The 25135-nt window shown below is 41.9% G+C and overlaps 1 protein-coding gene across 1 annotated transcript in view; it reads right to left on the bottom strand.

Annotated features, from left to right (window-relative positions):
• arhgap10 (Rho GTPase activating protein 10) overlaps nucleotides 1-25135 on the bottom strand; it is a 240081-nt gene that overhangs the window by 123349 nt on the left and 91597 nt on the right. Inside the window, exons 4-6 of the mRNA XM_078541232.1 lie at nucleotides 24319-24390; nucleotides 21915-22016; nucleotides 5352-5462 (exon numbers count right to left, since the gene is read on the bottom strand). Coding sequence (XP_078397358.1) covers nucleotides 5352-5462; nucleotides 21915-22016; nucleotides 24319-24390 — 285 coding nt within the window. The remainder of the gene's footprint in view (nucleotides 1-5351; nucleotides 5463-21914; nucleotides 22017-24318; nucleotides 24391-25135) is intronic.

The raw sequence follows: 25135 nt of genomic DNA, 5'->3' as shown, positions 1-25135 counted from the left end.
GTGGGCCTGGGAGTCTTCAGCATTGACTAAGTTTCACGGCGTCACATCAAACATGGGCAAGGAAACCTGCTGAATACCACCTCTCCCTCAGATGATTAATCTGTACTCCTCCATGTTGAATACCACTTGAACGAAGCATTAAGGGCAACAAGGGGACAGAATGTACTCTGGGTGGGGGAGTTCAAGGATGAAACATTTGCAGCCAGGTTCAACCAGAAGTACCAAATGGATGATACATCTCAACATCTCAGCCTCCTCCCTGTGGTTCCCAGCATTGCAGTGTTCAGCCAATTTCATTCGCTCAATTTGACATCAAGAACACTGGATACAACAAATGCTATGGGTGTTGACAACAGCCCAGCAGTAATACTTAAGACATGTGCTCCAGAACTAGCCACACCCCTAGCCAAGCTGTTCTAGTACAGCTACAATGGTGGCATCTACCAAACAATGTGAAAAATTGCCCAGGTCTGTCCTGTCCTTAGAGGACAAATCCAATGCAACCAATTATCGGACCATCAGTCTGCTCTCAATCATCAGCAAGTAATGGAAGGTGCGATGACTCATGTGCTTTGGAAAGCACATAGGTTTTGTGTAATGTTCCTTTAAGACCAAAGCAGGCTGGGGTGTATTTTTAAAGAGGGTTATTCATTTTCTGATGATGACATCATTAGGTTCCAAGAAATGCCCATGTGACCTGGGTTTGCCATGAGGGTGAACAATTAAGAAGCAAAGGATAAATAGAAAGCAAATTGCAGTCGTATTGGGTCAACCAGTGTTTCCTGATTGGCCATTCAAAACACACAGAATTTGTGTACAAAACAAAAGACATGCAAGGCTCTCTCCAAACAGAACAATTTTTTCTTTGACATTCTTCAAAAAGATTCTGGCATTGAAGCAAGTCTCTGAGAATAGAGCAAGCCTGTGTTACTGCGTGTCATACAGCTGGAAAAACAGAGAGTAGGGAAGAGATAGGGCAAGGGACTGTGGATTTGGCAAGACCTATTGCTACTATCTCAGTGTTGCCAGAGCCTATCGGGCCTATTAGACCATTTAAAGGAGCCAGAGAAGGGAGTTTGTTGGGATTCTGTGCCATCAAGACTGTCATGACCAAGAGAGTGAGGGTTCGTACCCGTGTGCCTTGTCTGTGATAACTGTGTCCGAGGACTTCGGATGGAATACGGCTGCTGGTGAATGCAACTCAAGAGCCAAAATGACTGGATAGGAAGTGAGAAAGCCTACAAAATGGAGGCCGAGTTGGAAGACTGAGAGATTGCCTTTGGTCCCACATTTGTGTGGAAGTAACAAGAATGTTGTAACTATCTGAGTTATATCTTTGTTGCATCAATTATTTCAAGGGAAATTTACCTTTGATTGAAATACCCTTCATCTGTTTATGTTTGAACCATGTTGATTGTAGTTGGTTTGTTATAGTAAAAGTTTTTAAAAATGAAATCTTGTCCAGCAGTGTTCTTTCTGATGGCAGTGTGGTAATTTCTTTCTTTTAAAATTTATCAGTCTCTATAGGGACCGCAACATATACAATGGGTTCCTATATCCTTATTTCGCCGAGTAGTAGCTTCAAGAGACCTTTTCCAGGTGCTTTCCTCAGTGTTTGGAAAGTTTCTTAAATCCACCACCAGCAGTAAAGCCTGTTCTGATGATTCTTCTTCCCCCGAGCCTTGCCAGAACAAATCTCCCGAATCTGTAGAGACTGTAGGATGTGCCTTCAGTGGCTTCTTGATGCGACTCTGACTATAGACCTTCTCCCTCCAGCATTTGGCTGCAGTAGCTCACGACGTCAAGCAGCCTTTTCAGTCTGCTGACCACACAGAACCCCTGCTGTCTATGTGATATTCATTAGTTTATAGGGAAGCCTGTAACCTGATCTGAAAAGTGGCTTCCCCTGCCCTCTTCCCTGTGGCAATATGAAACACATTAACCTTGTATCTAGGTAGGAATGATAATTAGCTGTTCAGAAATGAAAACAGCCCAGTTCCTATAACAACTTTCTGGGATTTTGGAAGACTCAGTGTATACTTATGGTAAACTCAGACACTGCCGCCATTGTCTCCAAGCATAAATACTGTGCACCTTCTTCGGAGTAAAATAATCAAAGCCTTCTTTTGGTCTCTAACAATTAAACCACCCGACCTTACTATCAGGTAGACTGCAGAACAGGTCACATGACCCCCTTCATTTGCCCTAAATTTAAAGCTACAGTCCCAAAATGTAATGATCTTCCAAACCTCATGATTGTAACACAATTTGTTTGGTTTGGTTAACTTTGTTGTGAACCACATCATTGATTGCTGGCAATCCATCTGACTTTTTGGCACTGGCTATTATGACTTGGCGCTTTCACTTTTAAAAACAAATTCTGGACAATTCTGCTCAGCTTTCAACTCCTGATCTCCATTTCCTTCCGTAAAGTCTTCTTTAGCTGCTTTAAGAACTTCATTGAGGTTATTTTAATGTTCAGCTAAAAGAGTTTCATACTCCTTTTTATTTAGTTCACAAATTCTCTTAATCTCCTTCTGTTTTTCTGTATTTCACTGAACTCGAGTTCTGTCCAATTCCATTTTAGTAAAAGTTGTCATTTCTGTTTCCTTCATTTTTAATTTGCATTCAAGGGCATGTATTCATTCCTGCAGCTCTACAATGTTAACACCAGGCTCAGCTTTTCCACTTTCCTCCAAAGCATGTCGTTCACACTCAGTAATATACCAGGATAGGAGAAATAAGTGTAGTCCAGAACTCCAACTGTAGTGATCATAATATACTAAGGTTCAAAGATCGAAAGTAACATAAGTAGAATAATAAAAGATAATAGTTTGGAAAAAAGCAAATTTTGAAAAATGAATGTGGGAATAAAGAAGGTATATGGAGAGAAAATCTTGAAAAACAAAAGGAACAGAAAAACAAAGTGTAATCAATAGAGTTCAAGAGAAGTATATTCCATGAAGACACAAAAACATGCAAGCTAATTATGGGGCATCATGGATGGAGGGAAAACTGAACAAAAAGTACTTAGATATTAAATGAGAGGATAAAAAGGTGGATATGAAGGATGTAAGGGGATTAAGACCTCACATTGTATATTTTGATAAAATACATGAATATATCTATAAATATATATATGTGCACATCAGTGACCCTTGTTCAAAAGAAGCCACCTGGCAGTTTTAGGAAAAACTCGTACCTCGTTCTCACTGAGGAGCCACTAACAACCTCCTGTGGACTATACAGCCCAACTTCACAGACAGCCCTATAAAGGCCACCTGCATTTAATAACCCAGGCTGGCCAGAAGGAGATGGGTCGTCTGCTAAAATAATAACAATCTTTATTCAATTCCTAATGGCTGAGGCATTTACCAGTCATTAGAATCCAGATGATGGATACATATCCTTTGTCAAAGATGGTTGAGAGGAGGGAGTCATGGCCTCTGGCTTGTGGGACAAGTAATATTGCCTTGCTTGAACTGCATAGTCTCAGTCTGATGTTTACCATCTAACTGGCAGTCTCACAGAAAAGGAGCTCTGCCCAGGTTGAACATCTGGCCCCCTCTACACCACTTCTGCTTGAAATTCTGTACCATCGCCTACAAGACTGATTAATCTCAGCAAGCCTATCTCACCTTGTGAAGTCAACACCACCAGATAAGTGAATTATCCAGCATCAGTTTTCAACCCACCAACCTCTGTGAAGGAATACCTCATTTGACTTTGATTCTGGACTCTGGAACCAACATGAAACGATATTTATTTTCTCTGTGGTCTCTGTACTTTAAATCTTGCTTTTCTCTAATCCTCTCTTTACTATCTGAATATGAGGGGGACATTGCAAACCCTCTTTGCGTTTTCGGTGTGTGCAAGTAAACTAACCCTTTGAGTTCATCCTACCTCAGTTTTGTTGTGGGGTTAATAATAGAAAGTTGGATTGCAGCAAAACCAAGGGGTTGGGAAATACGTTGCCACTTATAAAGAACGAAACAAATCAAAACACCTTTCTATTTATGGACAGGTGGCGAGAGCAGAACTGAGTGCTGTTTAAATTAACGTCTCTCCTGTCCGTAACAGAAATTGGGAGCTAATTCAAGACTACCTATTTGAATTTGACCAGAGTTCAAGTAAGACATGCGCTGAATCTGATATAAAAGGGCCAACTGGAAACCAGAAGGAAAACTCAGTGGCTGGAATGAATTTTAAAACACAGTAACTTACCACAGCAAATTCCTTTCTCAAGACCAACACCGTGTTCCTGTGGCCTACTGTCGAGTCCAGAAGAATCGAAGTTAAGTGAGCCACAGCCTGTGTTTTACTACACTAGCTGCGTACACCGGGTAAGTTTAAAGATCCAGCCACTTTGACAAGCCAGGGAGAAGTGTATAAGGTAAGTGAGTAGGATTTATGGAGGTGGGGTGTTTAGGTTGGGCTGGGCCTAAGGGGTACAGGTTGGGTTGGATTTAAATCACATTATTGGGCGGTTCCCAGTGCAGGGCACTTGCCCAAAGGAAGTTTGAACTTCCCAGGCAATTGCCGTGCACTCCTTACCTGGGAACTTCTGGGAGTGGGGGGAGGGGTTGGGTTCCCCAGCATATCTATGAGGTATCCTCCAGATACACTGCCCCGGAGCTTGGAAGTTACAGGCCATTGTAGTTGAGACAGAAAGGGCGAAAACAATTGACAAACTAAAAAAGCTAAAAGAGAATAAAACCCTAGATCTGGATGGTATGTATTTTCAATTTATTTGTGGGATGTGAGTGTCACTGGCAAGGCCAGCAATTATTGCCCATCCCTAAGTGCCCTCGAGTGAACTAGATGAGTTTTTTGCAACAATCCGGTAGTTTCATGAACATTATTAATGAGGCCAGCATTTTATCCCAGATTTGTATTAATTCCTTGAATTTAAATTCCTCTAGTTGTTGTGGTGGAATCTGACCTCATGTCTCTCTCTGCAGCATTCACCCAGGCCTGTCGAATACAAGTCCAGCAACATTACTGGCAAAATCCAGCCCGACATCTGGTTTCAGTCAGCCTTCAATAACGGCAGGTCAATAAGACATTAAGTGGGTAAGGCTCATCCCCTCCACCATCACTTTTGTTAGCTGCAATTATGCATCATTCAGTTCAGTAAAATACAATCCAAGTTTAGATCAGAAATTGGAACTAGGATCAAAGGAATTTCCACATGAAGGTGGTCCATATCAACAGTTTTAGGGAACAGGAAAAGGTTATTATGCTCTCAATTTCAGTGCAAACACTTATGAATAAGTGGACAGTAACTTCATGGGTTAAAAAAAGTAGAAAAATAATCAAAGTTTTTCTCTAAATATGATCGTTTTACTTACAGGCTCCACAAACTCAAACTTCCTGCGCTCTTGGGTTTCTTGCACCTTACACACATATTCTAGTGATAATTCATAGTAGTGTTGCCGAATCTGCTCTAGTTGACTATCTGCCTAAAAGACACAAAAATACATTGAAATTTTATGGAAAAGGTAAGTTATTTTTTAATAACACAAATATTTGTTCAAATTGTAAATGCTTCAGGCTATACTTCCAAGATCTGTACGGTATTAATAGGTTTTGAGCTGAAAATTTATAAAAGGAGTAACACTTATTCAGTAATTCAGAAACAATTAAGAACATAGGAAAAGACCAGTGCAGCCCATCTGGCTGGTTGAAATGTTCGGAAAATATATTCCACAATATTCATTATACCTTTCTGTTTGAAGTGTTTCACTGGATATCTGTACAACTCTCTCCTGAATTTATTGATGCAATCAACCCCTATTGTCTCCTTGGCAGCCCATTCTGCATCTTCACTCCCCCACCCCACCCGTCTCCCATTAGTTAAATCTAAACTGCATTTTCACTCTCCCCTTTTCTAAATTTTCTCAAGTTCTGCTCCAGAGACTTGAGCACTAATTTTAGGCTAACTGAGGGAGTGCTGCATTGTCAAGTGGACCAGAGGCCCCTTTCACCTTCTTGGCTTCTCCAAGGGTGCAAGAGTCAGAGAGTCCGTCGGTGATAATACCACCATTTTTCCGATAAGCGGTAACCCTTCTGCCACTTTTTTGTCCAGCTTAAATTGAGATGTGTACTTATTATGCTTTCTCGAATGCATTGTGATGGATCACATGGGACACATTTGCCTTTTTGATTGCTTGGGAGATGGCCTCTAAAATCAACGGAGGGAAGATCAAGGGTTCCGGTGCAAGCCTAAATGAGTCGCAGTAATAGCTGGTAATTAATAATCATAAGCATGGCTTGATCCCTGAACAACCAGGGTTGACTTTCACACAAGGTATATGAAATGCTTTTTTAAGGATAAAAGTTATGGAGTTGACTTTTAATGAGATTGCCTTTTACACAAGTATATATAGTCAATGCAAGTTATTTCTTTATTTCAAGGTTTTGATCAATTGATGGTTTGACAAGTTATCTTCACTGCAAGGTATACATGCAACTTTCACATGCAGCGTATTTAACCTCTCTTGACTCCTCCATTGCTGCAAAACTATCAGACTGTTTATCAGACATCCAGTAGGTGAGCAGAAACTTTCACCAATTAAATCTTGGGAAGGCTGAAACCATTGTTCCAAACCACATCCCTCTCCTTGGCAACAGTCGGAAAGTAAGCCTGTCTGCTCGTAACCTTGGTCTTACATTTGATCCCAGGATGAGCTTTCGACACTATATTCGCCTCATCACTAAGACCTATTTCCACCTCCATTATATCGCCCAACTTTTCCCCTGCCTCAGCTCAGCTGCTGCTGAAACCCTCATTCATGCCTTTATTGCTCTAGACTGGACTACTCCAATGCACTCCTGGTTGCTCTCCCACATTATACCCCCCATGAACTTGAGGTCATCCAAAACTCTGCCACCTATGTCTTAATTTGCACCAAGTCCCATTCACATATTACCTCTGGGCTTACTGGCACACATTGGCTTCTGGTCAAGCAATGACCTGATTTTAAAATTCTCATCCTTGTTTTCAAATACCTATATGGCCTTACCTCTACCTATCTCTGTAATCCCCTCCAAGATGAGAGGGTTTTGTTTTGAGGTATTCAATATCATGAGGGGTTTGGACAGAGTAGATAGGGAGAAATTGTGCCCACTCATGAAAGCATCGAGAATGAGAGGGCACAGATTTAAAGTAATTAGTAAAGGAAGCAATAGTGATATGAGGAAAAGCTTTTTCACATAGCGAGTGGTTAGGGTTTAGAATAAACTGCCTGAGGGTGAGGTGGAGGAAGGTTCAAATGAAGCAAAGGGATTTAGACGGTTATCTGCAAAGGAAGACTGTGCAGCGTTATGGGGAGAAGGCGGGGGAATGGCACTAGGTGAGTTTCTCATTTGGAGAGCTAGTGTAGACACAATGGGCCAAATGGCCTCCTTCTGCACTGTAACAATTCTGTGATTCTGTGAAATCCAGTGGTAAGAAAAACAGTCCAAACAGCAGCGTCCTCTCCCAAACCAACTTGCTCAGCATCAAGATGCTAATCATTTATGGGACATGTCGTTCATCTGCCTGACACGAGATTCCCGAAGCAACTGCTCTACTCGGAACTCGGTCGTGGCAGGAGACTCCCAAGAAGACAGTGGAAATGCCTCGGGGATGTCCTCAAAGCTTCCCTGACGAGGTCAAACATACCAGCCAACTTGTGGGAGAATGTTGTGACCAAGCAAAATGGAGACGGCTCAGTCAGGAAGGCACCGAACACATCAAGAGACTTGGTCAACAACATGCAGAGGCGAAGTGGAGGTGTTGGAGGGAGCACACAAACTTCCAAACAACTCAGCTACTCAACTCTTCAAGCCCGTGGTGGAGTCTGCAGATCATGCATTGGACTTACCAGCCATTTCAGAGCCCATCGAACCTGAGTGGAAGCAAGTCATCCTCGATTCTGAGGGAAGAAGGAGGAGGACGACGAGGGTGACAAGGGGGACGAGGAGTAGAACAAACAGGAGGAGGAGGAAGAGGAAGTGGAGGAGGAGGAGGAAGAGGAAGAGGAAGCCCTCTTTGACCAAGTTTTTGATTATCTGATCTAATATCTCCTTATATGGCTCAATGCCAAATTTTGTTTTATTACACTCCTGTGAAGGAACTTGAAATGTTTTATTACATTAAGATGTTATTGCTGGAGTCTGGTCCTTCATTCCCCCAACTCAAATTGTTTCAACTGATGGTCAGAGGCACTGAAGAGGGTGCAAAAAAAGACCTTCAAGGTTGATACCAGAAATCTGAGGTTACACCTATCAAGAAAGGACAAATAGGCTGATTCTCTTTTCCCTTGAAAAGAGAAGGCTGAGAAAGAGAAAGACCTGATAGAGTCTTTAAAGCTATGGAAAGCTTTGATATAATAACCACAGGGACAATCTTTCCACTCGTGGAGAAGAGGAAAACTTGAGGTCATCAATATAAGATAGTCACTGAGTATCAAACAAGGAATTTGAAAGAAATTCTTTACCCAGAATAGTGAGAATGTGGAATTCACTACCAGGGTCAATTGTTGAAGTGAATAGTATCCATGCATTTAAGGAAAGCCTAGATAAACATACAAGGGAGAATAAAATAGAGGGTCATTCTGATAGAGTTATGAGGAAGGATGGGAGAAGTCTCAGGTGGAGCCTAAATGTTGGTATGGACTGGTTGGCTGAATGGCCTGTTTCTCTGCTGAATATCTATATTATGCTTTAAAATATTTACAAAAATCAATTTGAATTGTAATCAACTATAGAAAAAATATGCAACAAGTTAAATAGTTAATTCGATGTTGTTTTGGTTTAAGGATTATTCAATTAAAACATACATCTAGAATTCATGTATTTAATTAATTATGTGGTCACAGAAACTATATAAAGGTTACAATGGAACACATGCACTACCATCTTTATAGCAAATTTCCCACTAATCCCATAAGTAACATTCTCACTAAACTTAAATTACAAATCAGATAGTATCTTCGGTTAGTGGAAGCAATCTCAATTATTTGGTGACAGGTAGACATTTGAAAAAAGCGTTGAAGGATGGAATATGAATGGGAAAGTTAAAAATTATTGATACCAATTTCCTTTTTGCTTTGTTTTGAACATTTGTTGATTGAATGTTTTTGGTTTAAAACAACAAATGACATCATAGGAATCAGTTGAACAATCTACTGAAATGGACAGGATGTGATAACAAATTACCAATAATCAAACAAATTTCTGAATAAGTTGCTTTTTGATTTTAACTCTAACTATTCCAACTCGCACTTTCCCATGATGTCATCAGTGCTCATTGTTTAAGCTAAAACAATCTTCAAAGGACGAAACAAAGGAACTTTCAAATTAATCACAGTTCTTTGAAACTGAATAAATTTAGAATTTTAATCTGTGAGTACTGTATTCTTCATAGATAGAACTAGCCCAGCACTGACAGCTGTGCTTTTGGTTGCCTAGGTCCCACATTCCGGAATTCCTCCCATAGCCCTCTGCTTCCTCACCTCCCTTTTCCACTTTAAGGCCCTCCTGATAATGCACCACTTTGACCAAGTTTTTGACCACCCCTTGTATCTCCATTTAAATCTATTTTTATTCTATATTTCTGCGGAATACCGTGGGGCATTTTCTACCTTGAAAGCACTACATAAGTCAGGCTCTTGTTAATTTTTAAGCATTTTAATGTAAAATCATAATTTGCTCCATCATATTTTACTACGACATCAAAATAAAATGTCCTGATTATTGGGCAATTACTTCTTTTCTTAAAAGAGATTAAATCAGTGATTGAGGAAAATTGTTGCATTTCATTAGATATAAATTAGAGCTCTTTGAAGAATATAGCTAAAATAGGACCAAAATTCAAGCCATGAGGAAAACTAAAATTATATATATATATATATATATATATATAGCTAAAGGACACCAAATCAGTAGTACACAACTTTGGTGACTGATGCTGGAAAATAAAACAGGCAAATAAAGTTTGTGGCCTTCTGAGATGTTACAAGAAGTTAAACAACAATAATGGCAGATTCTGCTTTTTAAAAATAATTGTTTTTTTTGTCATTTCAACGTGTAGTATTAAAGACTAAAACTTGGCTAAAATTTGGAAACAATGGCCAGATCTTGGGTTCCCCAGAGGGCCGTGCCCGGGAAGGTGCGCTGGGGTCCCCTCTGAAGACCCCAGGCAAGGACTGCACAGGAATTGCCCCGGAAGTTTCAACTTCCGCTGGGCTATTACCCTGCATCTGGAACACTCCAGATTACTCCGACTTAAAGTCAGAGACTTTGGAAGTTCTTACTGGAATAGTTACCCAGGAAAAGTTAGAAGGATTAAAAACAGTTCTAACTTCTGGGTAATAATACTACTGACACCAACAACTCCCCCCTCCACCGACCCCCCACTGGATCCCCCGTCTACCCCTCCCTGACCACCCGACTACCCCTTCTCATCCCCCAACTGCCCTCCTGACACCCCCAACCCCCTGAATTCTGACTACCCTCCTGAGCTCCCCCACCCCCTCCCACCCCGAACTACACCACCCTCTCGACTACTAACTACCCCCAGGCCACCCGATTCCCCCAAACTCCCTTACTACCTCCCACCCGCTAAGTACATCCCCCACCCCTGACCCACCACCCGACTACCCTCCCACCCCCACCCCCCTCCCCGAGCACCCAACTACCCTCCCGGCCCCTCCACTCCCCAACACACCTCCCCTCGAAAAACCCCCCCTCAACTACCCCACCCCTCCAACCACTGAATAGAGCCCCCCTCTCACGAACCCCCACCCCAGCTACTCCCCTACCCATCTTCCCCAAGCCTCTGACTTCCCTCTGGAAACCCCCAGATAACGCTCCTGGCCCCTCCCATCCTCCAACTACACCCCTCAACCTCCCTAACTACCCTCCCAACCCACTCCCAGACGCCCCCCACACACCCACAACTAATATGACTATCCTCCCAACCCTTGACTACCATCTCCACCACCCCCGACAACCCGACCCATCCTCTACCCACTTACCTTACACACTTAAGTTCTTTGCTGTCAAAGTGGCTGGGATATTTAAACCTAGCGCCGTAAAAAAGGGACGTGACTTCATTCCCCCCGATGCTGATGCACTGCACAGAAGGGCTTCAGGAGCGGTGTTACCCATTTCCTAGCAGGGCAGGGTTGGAAGTCAAGGTGAGAAATGTGCAACTCCAGATTAAATTAAGTAAAACGGGGAAGAGTGACCAATCTAGCTGTGCTTGCCACTCCATGGAAGATTCGGCCCAATAGCTGAAGTAAAATTAGGACTAAATTTGTTGCTCAAATATTACTTAAAATAAGACTGAACTGCAAAATAAACTAAACCACTATCTCTATTATTAAAACAGTTTTAAAATACATCATGCTTGAAACTGAAAATTCTATTGTCGCAATTTAATCATAATTTAGGTATGGTTGAGTTGTCACATTTCAAGGCACCCTATATGCCAGCTTTGAGGTAGGTTAGTGCATAATGACAACTCTGGCAAACACATATTTTTGACAAAAAAATCACAAACTTTTCAGCAGTATACTTCTGGCTTTCCTACGTGACTATACAACGAATTAAGGTCTTTTGAAGTAAAGTACTTTGGGACACTACATTTGTTAAAGGCATAATATAAATGTAAGTCTTTCTTTTTCATTAATATGTTATGGTTATTTTTCAGGTTGGAGGTGTTCCCCAGAAGTCAATGCTAGAATCACTGTTGTTTTGATATATTGCTACAATTGTGAGGTGTATCACATATATTTCAGTATTGTATCTTCTGGTTTGTAAGGTGACTATATTTTGGGCTGCAGCTTTAAATGTAGGGTAGGTGAAAGGGATCATGTGACCTCTGCTGGAGTCTGACAGTAAGCCTGAGCTGTTTAATTGTTAGAGATTGGGGGAATACACAGATTGTTTTATTGAGAGGGTGGTGCAAGGTATTTACAATTGGGGATAATGACAACATAAGGAGACCTTGAGGCTTCCAAAGTCCCAGAAAGGTGTGACAGATATTAAATTGTTAACAATTGTGCTGTAAACTATCCTTTCACTTCTAAGGTTGGAATCAAGAATAACTAATTAACATTTCTGCTTAGACACAAAGCTAATGTGTTTCCTGTTACCATGGGGAAGAGGGTAGAGGAAGCCATTTTGGGATCAGGTTACATGCTTCCCTTACAGAGTAAAATATCAAATTTTGCCAATAATACCAAACTTGGAGGAGTGGCAAACAGTGAGGGTGATACAAATCGATTGCAACAGGACATAGATAGGTAAGCAGAATGGGCAAACATGTGACAAATGTAATTTAATACAGAGAAGTGAGAGGTGGGGATTGGTAGGTGCAATATCGACAGTTCTAAAAGGTGTGCAGGGGCAGAGGGACCTGAGGGTTCATGTGCATAGATCTTTGAAGGTATTAGGACATATTGAGAGTGGTTAGAAAAACATATTGGGCTTCATAAATAGAGACATTGAATACAAAAGCAGAAAGATATGCCAAACATTTATAAAGCTCTGATACAAAAATTGCTGGAAAAACTCAGGTCTGACAGCATCTGTAGAGAGAAAGACAGTTAACATTTCGAGTCTGTATGACACTTCATATGGACTCGAAACGTTAACTCTGTCTTTCTCTCAGATGCTGTCAGACCTGCTGAGTTTTTCCAGCAATTTTTGTTCTTGTTTCAGTTTTCCAGCATCCGCAGTATTTTGCTTTTATTTATAAAGCTCTGGTTGGGCCACAATTAGGATGCTACATCCAGTTCTGGTCATCACACTTTAGGAAGGATGTGAAGGTCCTTGAGAGAGTGCAAAGGTGATTTACTAGACTGGTTCCAGGGATGGAGGATTTTAGTTTCAAGGTTAGGTTGGAGAAGCTGAGGTTGTTCTCTATGGAGCAAAGCAGGTTGAAGGGAGATTTGATAGCGGTGTAAGATTATGACAGGTTTGGATGGGATAGACAAGGAAAAGCTGCCCTCATTAGCAGATGGTGCAAGGACTAGGGAAGTAGAGTAAAGACCTAGAATGTGCTGCTTACGAAGGTGGAAGTAGAAATAGTCAAAGATTTCAAAAGGAAATTACATGGACGCTTGAAGAAATTAAACTTACAGGGCTACGGGGATAGCGGGGAACGGGGTTGACTAAATAGCTTTACGGAAAGCCGGCAAAGACTTCATGGTCCAAATGACCTTCTTCTGATTTATAAATGACCTTCATCTGATCTATAAATGACACTATGATTCTATTCAGCCAGAATAGACCTAAACATCATTTTTTATTTTAGAGTGGAAAAAAGCACCAATAATAATCCACAATCCAATTACTCAACACCATGCTATCATTTTATAGACAGTCACTGATTTAATCTCCTCTGAAGGAATTATTTTCCACCAATGCCATCCTCCCCTTCCACCACCTCTGCCTTTACTCTCTCCGAACTCCACCCAGTGCTTCTACCTCCTCACCAAAATATACAAATAGGACTGTCTGATAAGATTGATCAGTGGAACAAGAACAGGCAAATAATAAATAATTTCCCCATTTATCCATATCCATGATTTGTCTGATGTACTCCATCATTTTAATTATTTTAAATTCTCCAGGCCCATCATCAACTTTTCACTATGGACATAGAATTCTTTGACAACTTTATCCCTCACTAGGACTGTCTTCAGGTCTTTTTCTGCTCCTTTAAAACAATAGCTGAACCAACCCTGTCATGCACCACCACCCTCCTCCTGGCTGAACTTGCTCCAAATAAAAGGCACCATAATTGGAGCCCACAAACTTTGCAAAATTTGTAGAGCATTCTACCTAAACAGAGCTGTACCTGCCCTCTACTGCAGTCACACTGATAAGCGCACTAATGTGGCTTCCTGCTCTCAGTCTGATCAGAAGAATTTCAATTATTATGCTTCCAATTTCAACCCTTCACTTTTGCATTGTCCATCTCAGCTTCTTCTTTACACTTCCTTGATTTCTCCTCATCTTTGGTGATGGGTTTCCCAATGACATCTATCCAAGCCTGATATCTCCAACAATTACTTGGCTTATTCTTTTCATCTTTCTTACTGTAATTTACTATCCCTTTCTCCTAGTTTCTCTTTTGTATTTGTTCTGATGACTCCACTTTCCACATCAGCACATCTAAAATGTTCCTCCTTTTTCTGCACCTGAGTTTTCCCCTCCAGAGCATTAAAAGGGATGTATGACCAGGTTCTTCCTATATCCCAGGACTCTACTCTGACCCTGTCCTTTCAAAACAGTAAGCTCTCCCTTGTCATCATCTTTCACTCCACCAGCCCCATATTCACAAAATCATCTAATACTTCCAGCTTCCTACAATATGATCTCAACACCAAATACACTTTCCCCTCCAGCCTCTCTCTACTTTCTGGAGAAGCCATCTGTCAGTGAAAGCTTTGTTCTTTTTTCCATTACCCCTACCTGCCCTTCTCATGCAAGTATCCATTTTCATCAGTGCAGACTATTGCTCAGGGTCCCAAAGACTACTTCTATTAAATATCACAATCTATGTATTGTATAGGCTAACAATGAGTGGGAAAGATATAAAGGAGGGAGATTAGAGAGATGTAAAAACTAGAAAGTTTTGGCAATAGGGGACTTTAATTATCCTAAAATAAGTTGGGACAGTAATCGTGTAAAAAGCAGAGAGGGAAAAGAGTTTCTGAAGGATGCTTAGGACAATTTTCTTGATCAGTACGTTTCCAGCCCAACAAACAAGGAGGCATTGCTGAATCTGGTTCTGGGGAATGACATGGGACAAGTCAAGTGTTAGTAAAGGAACGCTTACAGAACAGTGATCAAAGTATCATAAGGTTTAGCGGCTATGGAAAAGGAGCAATCTGGAGTAAAAATTATTAACTGGAGGGGGGAAATTTCAGTGAAGTGAGAACAGATCTGGCCAGGTAAATTGGAATCAAAGATTGGCAGGCAAAACAGTAAAGGGACAATGGGCTACAATTCAGCAGGAGATAGTTTGTGTATGGTTAAGGTACGTTCCGACAAGGGGGAAAGATAGGACAAACAAATCTGGCGCTCTATTGAGATCACCCCTCATCTGCCAGAGGCCAGCCCTCCTTGGGCCTGCAGGCAACCTTTCTTCACCCTGAGACCCCCCCTCATCCAGCCCTTCCTCAGCCTCAAACCAAGGAAACCCATTCGGCCTGAGACAGAGGAACCAGTTTGTGGGCATGGCAGAAGCCATAACCAAATTGGCAACTAGGTTCAGTGACAACTCACTGCATGCCCTCAGTCAAACTGCTCAGGCAAGGTGAGAAGTCCTCTTCCTCAGGAACAAAAGGAGGAGACCTCCCCGCCTAACCATGCAAATCTGGATGGAGGTCTCAGAGGTGGTCAGCAGCCATGGGGTTGTCCAGAGAACCTGACGGCAGTGCCACAAGTAGGTGAACATCCTTTACCACTCTGTCGGTGTGAATGACAAACTTCGGGGGGCGGGGGGGCAGCAAACACTGTCAACTCACACAAGTTCGCTCCAGAACGGCCCAGTCCACAGGCATGCTTTTGGCTACAGGCGCTGCAGCAACCATAAACTGACATAGATTTGTATTTACTCTAATGCGACATTGACCTCATTCTACTGTATCTAGCAGGATGAGGTCCCATAATGTCAGGGAGAGAGCACTGAGCAGTAACAGCATTCCGCTCATCGGAATCCCGATCCCAATGGAGGAGGTGGTGTTAGAGCTGGCAGGATATCAGGACAGCTGCTCCATTGTGATGGCGAGGCCAGAGTGCAATCAGATGCTTAGAAAGGGCACAGGAGAAGCATCAGGCGAGTATGAGGGTGTCCCATCCAAGTAACAGACAGGGTTTGAGCTGCAGTCAACTTTGTGGCTCTTGTCTGGAGTATCGCTTAGGCGTGGTCATTCTGTTTTTTTCACACAGGCCAGATCAATCACAGGACCAGAAAGCACAGGACCATATGGCCATCATCTCCGGGGGACATTAATCTACCTGAGTAGGAGGAGAGGGCATCAGAGGGTGCAGCATCCCATCTTTGCCCCCTTACCTCCACCAAAGCAGATACTTTGGTGGATATGTGCTTGGGAGTAAATTCGGGGTTGCAGCCTAGTTTGAGCAGCGCACAAGCACCTGACCAACTGTCACAAGACTGTGACACCCAAGACCACTGATACTCAAGAGGACTGCGGGAGATGAGACCTATGCTGAGGCCCAGGAGTCACAGCCTCCAACAGTTGGTCAGGCACGTGTGTAGTGCTCAAACCAGACTGTGACCCCAAACCTACTCATGAGCACATACACACCATGGTGACAGTATCTGCGCTGGTGGAGGATGGGAGGGCAAAGATGGGATGCTGCAGCCTCTGATGATGCGTCTCTGGGGTCGTCTAAGAGGCGACAGATGCTGAAGTGCAGCATGATGTGTGTAAAGATCTGGTGGAGATTCCAGCATGCCCTGAATTGGACTGTGGAGGAATCTATCCAAGTCATCAGTGCTGTGATTTTGCTCTCATCTGCACATGTGGCCTCCTCCATGGAGAGATTTGAGACTCTCATGGATAGCCACACCCAGCAGACCATTCAGTGGCTGCCAGGGACGTGCACTGATCTGCATGCCATCACCTTGTGTTATGAATGCGGGATTTTATGAGATGATTATGTTTTGGGACTGTCTCTTTAATTCAAGGTAAACTGCAGTAGTGAAGAGAGTCATGTGATCTGATACAATTTCTGACAAGCATGTGTGCCTTGGTTCCCATGGGGGCACGGGGGCTCGGGTTGAGACTTATTGGGAGCAGGGTGCAAAATGTTTACGCTTGAAAACAAAGGCAAGAGCACCTGGACTAATGCAGACTGACTTGCAATTCCAAGTCTTTGGGCAGAAAACAGAGAGAGGTCTCACAGAGGCAAAAGACTGCAGCTGGTGTGGTCAGCAGAGAGAAGAATGCTGCAGGTTCTCGAAGAGCTACCAGGCAGAGTTCAGGAGGAAGGACAGTCTCTGGTCGAAGAGACACATCCATGAAAATCTAAAGATTTGCCCTAGCAAGGCCAGAAGCAGAGATCACCGGAATGGATTTTACTACTGGCAGTCAGTTCGAAAATTCTCCAAAAATCAAGAGAAAGAGTATATTGAAGTGCCCCACCCAATCTGCCCTAAAACCTGAATCTCATTTCGAGACGACCGATGGTCTGTTTGATAGTTGCTCTGGTCACAGCGTGGCTCACATTATAGTGATCCTCCACCTCCGTCCTTGGATTCCTCACTGGTGCCACCAGCCATCTCTTCAATGGGTAACCAATGTCGGCAGGAATCTATCCTTGCAGGCGTGAAGGAGTGTGGTAAAAAGCTGTGGCAGATGGGAGTGCCAGAGCGGGTAAGCATCGCGGCTCCTCTCAGGATAATGAGCGCCTCCTGCAGGATCTGCTGGCGGTGGTCACAGACAAGTTGCTCGTTGAGGGAGTGAAAACCCTTCCAGTTAATTATCGGTGCAAGGATCCAAAAAGGATAAGGGATGAAAATGCAGTCTCAGTGCTGTTATCTTAACACAGACCAGTACTCCCATTATTCCACTGTTGACAACTATCTACCAAAAGGAGGTGATCTGGTTCATATCATTGCATATTATTGTTTCTGCTTGAATTGGTAGCCAAATACTTTTCTGCTTTTGACCATCTTTCCTTCCTTGAGATAAAATGACGCCTGGAGTGGGATTCTCTCTCAATATTTGTAAAACCTTTGCCCTGGTACATTCTGACTCCTCAGGACAAATACTCAAAGGTTTCTCATGGCAATGCTGGCTTTTTTCTCCTAGCAAGATGTGAAGCATAGTGAAATAATTTTGAAATCAGTGACCTCAGGGACTGATAATATACTTCAAGAAACACATGAATGCCAAGAAAAAGAAAACCAATGATAGAATAAATTAGGCAAATTGAATGTTAACTGTGTCCCATTTCCTTTACAGTAAAACATCCTGCCAAGATTTTGTATAAAAACATTTCAAGTTAGTAAACTGCAAGAGACAATATCCTGCCTATACTGCTCAATTCTAGATCATTTACAGCCACCTAAGCTACAGCTAACAAGCAAACTGGGTGGCCCTATTTCAGGACTGGATGGTTGCAGGTATTGTACAGTCTGAGATAACTGGGGCTGACACCATGTTACTTTTTACACAGGATTGAACAGGTGATTCTTGTGCATTTTCAACCAGTTTAAACATCTCAGGCTGAGAGGCTTCCTCACTGACCAAAGCAGGAGCAGCATTTTAGAACCAATGTGCAAATAACTTTTTCTAATCCATTAGGCCCAAGAAATTTCAACCACTCAGCCAAGCAGACAAAGGCTTCTGATATTAATACCAATTAGGCAAAGGCAATCATGGGGCGAACCACACATACCGCACAAGCCACATGTTGCAGACTGTCAATTTACATAATGGAAATTTTCCTCATGGTCTAACAAATATAAATCAATGCATGGCAACTACAGCATAGTTATACAAAAGCTGTCAGTTTGAGGCCGACACTTGTTGCGTGTGATGCTTATTCGGTAAAGCTGAGTTATACAGCAAGGCACTGGCCAGAAATACGAAGCAACCATGTGCAGAGCTCATTTAAAAACTGGATAAATTTTCATGCTAACTGACTGCACAAATGAATTTTTGACATCAAAAAGGTGAAAAAATGTAATGTAAATGTCTCCATGGTGCAAGAATATTTCAGCATGCCTAAACTTGGAGTGATTTAACACTGTTGATACAATGTCAAAACCCTTTCCCATCAACAATGAAGTAAAAAGTTCTTGCTTTTAGCAGGTGAGTGAGCCATACTTGGCGCTTCCAGCGACTGCTGCTGGAGATTGCACAGGTTTCAAGACTGATCTAAGATTCCAGAGTACTGGGGTTGCTGCACTACAGGGGGTTGTACTCATCAGGTGGCAGTCCTGGTCAGGCAGTCGCCTTAAGGTGGAAGATGGACCAAGAAAGATTGAGGAAGATGGGGGAAGAGCCCCAAAACACCTTGGTTAGAAAGCATAATGCTGCCATCACAAGCTACTGAGATCAACACACTCTGCAAACTGTCCGTCTGTCCTCTGGGATCAGTGAACAACTCTCAACTGTTACAGGTAGTATACTTTTCCTGCCTGCTTGGCTAATGCATTATACCTAAACTATTGCTTCCTAATAAACTGCCTTAAAATTACTTATGAATTCTCGGCCCCCTGTCTGAGGTATCTGTGGCTCCTGAACAGAAAAGCTTACAGATTGCTGTCAGCAGTGGGATTTACAGTGGTCAAGGTATCATTGGCTTGAAATTTGAGAAGCAACAGCCTTAGCTTGTAGTTAAATGCATGTGGAGTAGCTATTAAGTGAAGCCAGGAGTTGCAATAAACTTAATAAACTACCTTAAAATTTTCCTGTCTGTTTAGCTAAAGCATCATTATCTAAACTGTTGCTTTTTAATCACTTATGAGTTTTCGACCGCCTGAGGTAATCTGTGATACTCAATAATGCACTCAGAGAACCCTAGCAGAAACCCTGCAATTACAGGCTTCAATGTAAATGTAAACAATTTTAATATGTATCTTTTAACAACACAAAAGACACAATAAATAAAATTACATTTGAGGAGATTTCTACCAAATAAATTACTCCTGTACTTCTCCAGAACTAAAAGAACTTTCCTTGGAGATTTTTTTTTAAATTCTGAAACAAAGTTGGCACTGCCAAACACCTGCACCTTATTCTGTTAACACACAGAATGCAGCTTTTTCTATTTTATGATTCACTCCATAAGTTTACAGTTTAACCCTCCTGCTGCCATTGTCCATTTGGAGTACAGAAAAGCTTCACCTGCAATATTTTCCATTATCAAGAAGCTCATTGATATTCACTGTCTAGTTATAAACAGGGCTACCAGCAGCCTTGTACCGAACCCCAAACACCAAAGAAAAGGAGAGAGAAGGTTATTTTTAAAAAGACTAGAAACTAGAAGGGGTGGGCCAATTGTACAGGGAGCTAAGTAAAACATAACCAACGCACATTTAGTACCTCTGATTTTGGAAATCCAATGAAATGTGGGTTTTCTTGATTTGCAATGTTAATAATCACAAATGACAACCAGTTCCTGCATTCCATCAGCTCCCAAATGAAATATTATGCTCAGATGTAATATCCATTGCTTCAAGCTTCCGCAGTAGAGTAACGAAGGCTCGGTTTTCCCAACTCCCCAAACCCGACTCCAGAGAAAGTGCCCTGATCTGTTGGATTTTCACTATGGTTGGAGGGGGCAGGTGCGTAATGGCTTCCGGTCCACTGACCCCAGAAACATTACAGATGCAGAGGTGTGGGTCACGCAACTTGGTCGGGATTTAAAAGAATGGCCGGTAAGGTGTTCCTGCTGTGAAGCAGGAAGGGGATGCAAGTGTTGCTGTTGCTCAGAGGAGTTATCAATCAATAGTGAATAGTAACTGTAATAGTTGTCCAGCTGGATGCTGACACTGGAAGAGTCCCGTAGGGGTTTCCATTGGAGAATACAATCATTGCTGCTGCCTATTCACCTTGGAATGAAGCAGCACACCCTACAAAGTTAAGGCTGGAAAAGCGTCACAAGACCCAGCCATGAAGATGACAGCATCTTGGCAGCATCAGCTGCTCACATTATTTTGTATTGACCCAGATTACCATAATGCCTCAGGGGACGACTAATAGACACCACATTTGTCATGAATCTTTGCCCTTCCACCAAGAAAATGGGTTTCTTTCAACCCATCTCTCAGGGTGAGGCCATGCAATTGAGACTTGCACGGGACCCTTGCGACTGCACACTGTAATGGCAGTACAGTGTGACTCAGAGGGAACAGGCTAACAGGGCACTGTGTGTTCGGGAGCACAACATGCCATCTTGGAATGACAGGAACAAAAGCTGGGACTACACATTGTGCAGGGTGATGCCACAGTGTCACAACTCCTCCTACCTTCCACATTTTCCATTCACCACTGGCGTCTAGTATCAGGAGTTTGTGACATTTGCAATATGTAATGCCAAACACCTTCATTGGTTCCCTGTCATACCCAGGTATAACCTCTGGAGTTGGTACACTCTTACCTCAGGGTAAAACCTTCTCCTCCTCCTCCTGGCTGGTACACACTGTGCCGCCTCCAAGTCCTGGTCTTGTCCCTTCCCTCAGGCTGCATGTTACTCTCACTCATGTGCCTGTATGGTGCAAATATGCGAAGGTGCTATCCCTATTTTGCAGCTTCTTTGTCACAATGTACACTCTTCCTCTTATCTGGCACGGTCTCCTTCCTCCAAAAGATATCTGACTTCTCCGAAGAATTCTGTTAGGTTTAGGCCTTTTCCTCAAAGTCTTAAGTTCCACCAATCAGGCTTTAGAAACCTTGGTCACAAAAATTGCTTCTGAGTGAAGGCAGCTGCATTTTAAATGTGCCACTGTCTCTGTGAACCACATTATGTGCACTGAAAACAATGGGTGCCAGGCCCGGGCGTGGGACTTCCAGATTCAGGCCTCTGGCACCATTTTGGCTAAGGCACGGAGCCCTTTCGTCTCTGCAAAAACTCAGACCTATATGTTCTTAACTGAAGACATTGTTCTATTGCTGCAAGTATGGCATTACACAAAAGAGCTTTATGCTGTGGTCTTTGTTCAAAATATCTGCCAATGATCAGGCAAACTGGATCTCAGATACACAATCAAAGATTAGCTTGCTTTTCACAAACACTTTGTTAAATGCATAAGTAATCATATCCCAAAAATCTTTTCTTCAGGTAATGACAACATTTGAAATTTCAAACTCAGCCAAACGCCTACAGTAAAGTTAAATGTTTTTTTTTGTAACAGCATTCAAATATATTTTTACCTCTAACAGCAATGTTTCTTTCTTCTTTGCTGACAAATTGACATGTTTTTCCAATATGCTGTAGTATTTCTCAGTTTCTTTGTCATACTTTTTCTTTTCTTCCTGCAAGTAAATATAACAAATAAAACAGCACAGATTTTAAAAAATTCTTTCATGGAATGTCAGTGTCGTTAGCAAAGCCAGTATTTGCTGCCCATCCCTAATTGCCATTGTTCAGGGGGCATTTAAGAGTCAACCACATTGCTGTGGGGTCTGGAATCACATGTAGGCCAGACCATGTATGGACAGCAGATTTCCTCCCCTAAAGTACATTAGTGAACCAGATGGGTTTTTACAACAATCGACAATGATTTCATGGTGACCATTACTGACACTAGCTTTATATTCCAGGTTTATTAAGTGAATTTAAATTCTACCAGCTGCCATGGCAGGATCTGAAACCACAGCATTAGCCTCAGCATTTGGGTTACTAGTTCAGTGACAATACCACTACGCCATCATTTCCTCCTGATAGCCATCAAAATATTTTAGCTGCCACCCTAAACAAAACTGTGCTGCAAGAATGCTGCTGGCATTTGATTGTGAAGAGGATGGAAGGTCAATTTATTATATAGTCTTGGGTTATGTCCAAATGAGCAAGTATACAAGCATTGCAGATCTCTCTGTACAGTAACGTTGCTACTTGGATGACAGGCAAAGTATATTCAGTCTATTTGCTACACTAGGTTGCAACTTCTTGACAGGTGGAAGCCTGTCATTTCTGTCAATGGTGCACGTAAACAACCATTTTTCTTTCATAATGTCAAATGAATCAAATTCAGTTCCAAATATTAATGGAGATTCCTATTTTCCAAAAATACAAATGGCCCACTTGACAGCAATTGCCATATAGAAAAAAGTATGAGAACTGTAACCTTTTATCTTGTTTACAAATATATTAAAGGAGCATTATTTTCATGGTAAAACTCTAAATGGATGAAAGTTTGTAGAATACACTATATAAAACATAACCCACATCAGAGTCATGATTAACTTGTATGTAACCATGATGAAAAGAATGTTTTTAGGTCTCCCTCCCAAAACAAAAACACAAAGTATACTTCATATCCCCAAAGCCTGTCCAGCATCTACAATGTGCCAGTCAGGTGTGTGATGAAATCTTCACTAGCCTGGATGAGTGCAGCTCCAACAACATTCAAGAAGTTCAACACCATCCAGGATAAAACAGCCTGCTTGATCGGCATCCCTTCCAACACTGCACACCATGGCAGTAACATGTACCATCTGAAGATTCACTGCAGCAACTCACCAAGGCTCTTTCGACAGCATCTTCTAGACCCACACCCTCTACCCACTGAGAAGGACAAAGGCAGCAGATGCATGGGAATACCGCCACCTGCAAATTCCCCTCCAAGCCACACACCATCCAGACTTGGAACTATATCATACTTTCTTCACTGTTGTTGGGTCAAAATCCTGGCATTACCTTCTTAATAAGACTGAGGGTAGAACTACAACAGTAGATAACAGTGGTTCAAGAAGATGGCTCACCAACACCATCTCAAGGGCAATTAGTGATTGGTAACAAATACGGCAACAGTCACAAATAAAAAAAAATATATTTTCATAAAGACAGCAGCTCTGACAATACAGCAGTCCTCCAGTTCCACACTATAGTGTCGGCTTAGATTATGTTATGGTCAAATGTAAGACCAATAAAACATCCAAGAAAACAGATTATTCTGCAGTTGTGCTATTTCTCAGGGTGTTCCGCTGGTCTCTCACCAAAGAAATGGCAGGAGACCAAGAGAATCCAAGCAGAATTTCAGGGTCTCAATGGCAAACAGAATAAACTCAATGAAGTGGCCATTAAAACATTTACCCCAACAACTTATCCATAATTAATATGTTGCTGAATATTTTAAAAAATACAGGCCTCTCCCTATCTCCAACCCTACTCCCTTACGAGATCTCTTCCACTCTTCCAACTCTGGCCTCTTGCACGTTCCCGATTTTCATCACCCCACCATTGGTGGCCATGTCTTCAGCTGCACAGGCCCTAAACTTGGAATTCCTTCTCTAAGCCTCTCCACCTCTCTTCTCCTTTAAGAATCTCCTTAAAACATCTCTTTGAACAAGCTTTTATGCCCTAGTGTCTCTTTACATGGCTTGGTGTCAGATTTTATTTGATAACCTGCTTATGAAGTGCCTTGGGAAGTTTGAGCATTTTAAAGCATGTTATATAAATGGAAGTAGTTATTATTATGTACCTTTTCATTGAACCGACGATGAACTTGCAGAATTTAATGTTCCTTTTTAACCCAAAGTCCACACACACAGATAAATGTGAAGTTTTGAGAATTGGCCTTTTTCATACTTAAGTTATTCTTAATGGAATCGTTACCTTCGCTGCTCCAATCTGATCCTTTCTGAATTTCTCCAGTGGTTTAATAAATGTTTCACGGATGTTAAGCATCTGAAAGAAAATGTGAACATTCATACAAAAGAGCATTTCTGTTCGAACAGAAAAAAACATACATTGCACTCCAACTTTCATACAGGTCCTTATGAAGTGTTTACTTATACTGGTAGATTATGACAACTTCACATTACTACACCAGACCCTAGAGAACTTGATTTTTCTTCCATTTCTCCAAATGTTGGATGAACGTATTAGCCTATAAGTTGTGTATGAGTTCAACCCACGAAACAACATTGAAAATGTTAAAATACAATGTAAGAAATATTTAAGAAAAATCCATAAGAAACTTAAATATGATTATGAATTTAACATTAGAACAAGACAAGTTTTTTATCTCTGGTTCTTAAATTAATTTGAAGATGCATTTCAGGACTTGTGGCATATGCGCAACATTGTAGCTTGAAACCTAATCTTGGCACCTGGCGGCTTTACTACACATTGAGCTTTTTGTTCAGAAACCCGGAGCTTCAATTGGGTAGCTAGATTTTAAACATTTGACACATTTTGAAGTTGCAAAACCCATTAACATTTGGGCCTCATCATAACCTTCTCTTCCACTACTTTTTTCATATTAAAGCAATCTCTAACTAATGGTAAAACACAAATTCACACCCACAATTTACCATAACTATATTCCCAATATCAGTCATGCCAATGAAGAATGCAACCAACAAAATGAAGCTTAAGATCTTCCTCATAATGAAAGGCTGTGTGGAGGAAGAGAGAAGGTGGAGTAAAG

This window comes from Cetorhinus maximus, chromosome 1, assembly GCF_964194155.1.
Source record: "Cetorhinus maximus chromosome 1, sCetMax3.hap1.1, whole genome shotgun sequence".
NCBI classification, from domain to species: domain Eukaryota; kingdom Metazoa; phylum Chordata; class Chondrichthyes; order Lamniformes; family Cetorhinidae; genus Cetorhinus; species Cetorhinus maximus.
This window is presented reverse-complemented; position numbering and strand designations above follow the sequence as displayed.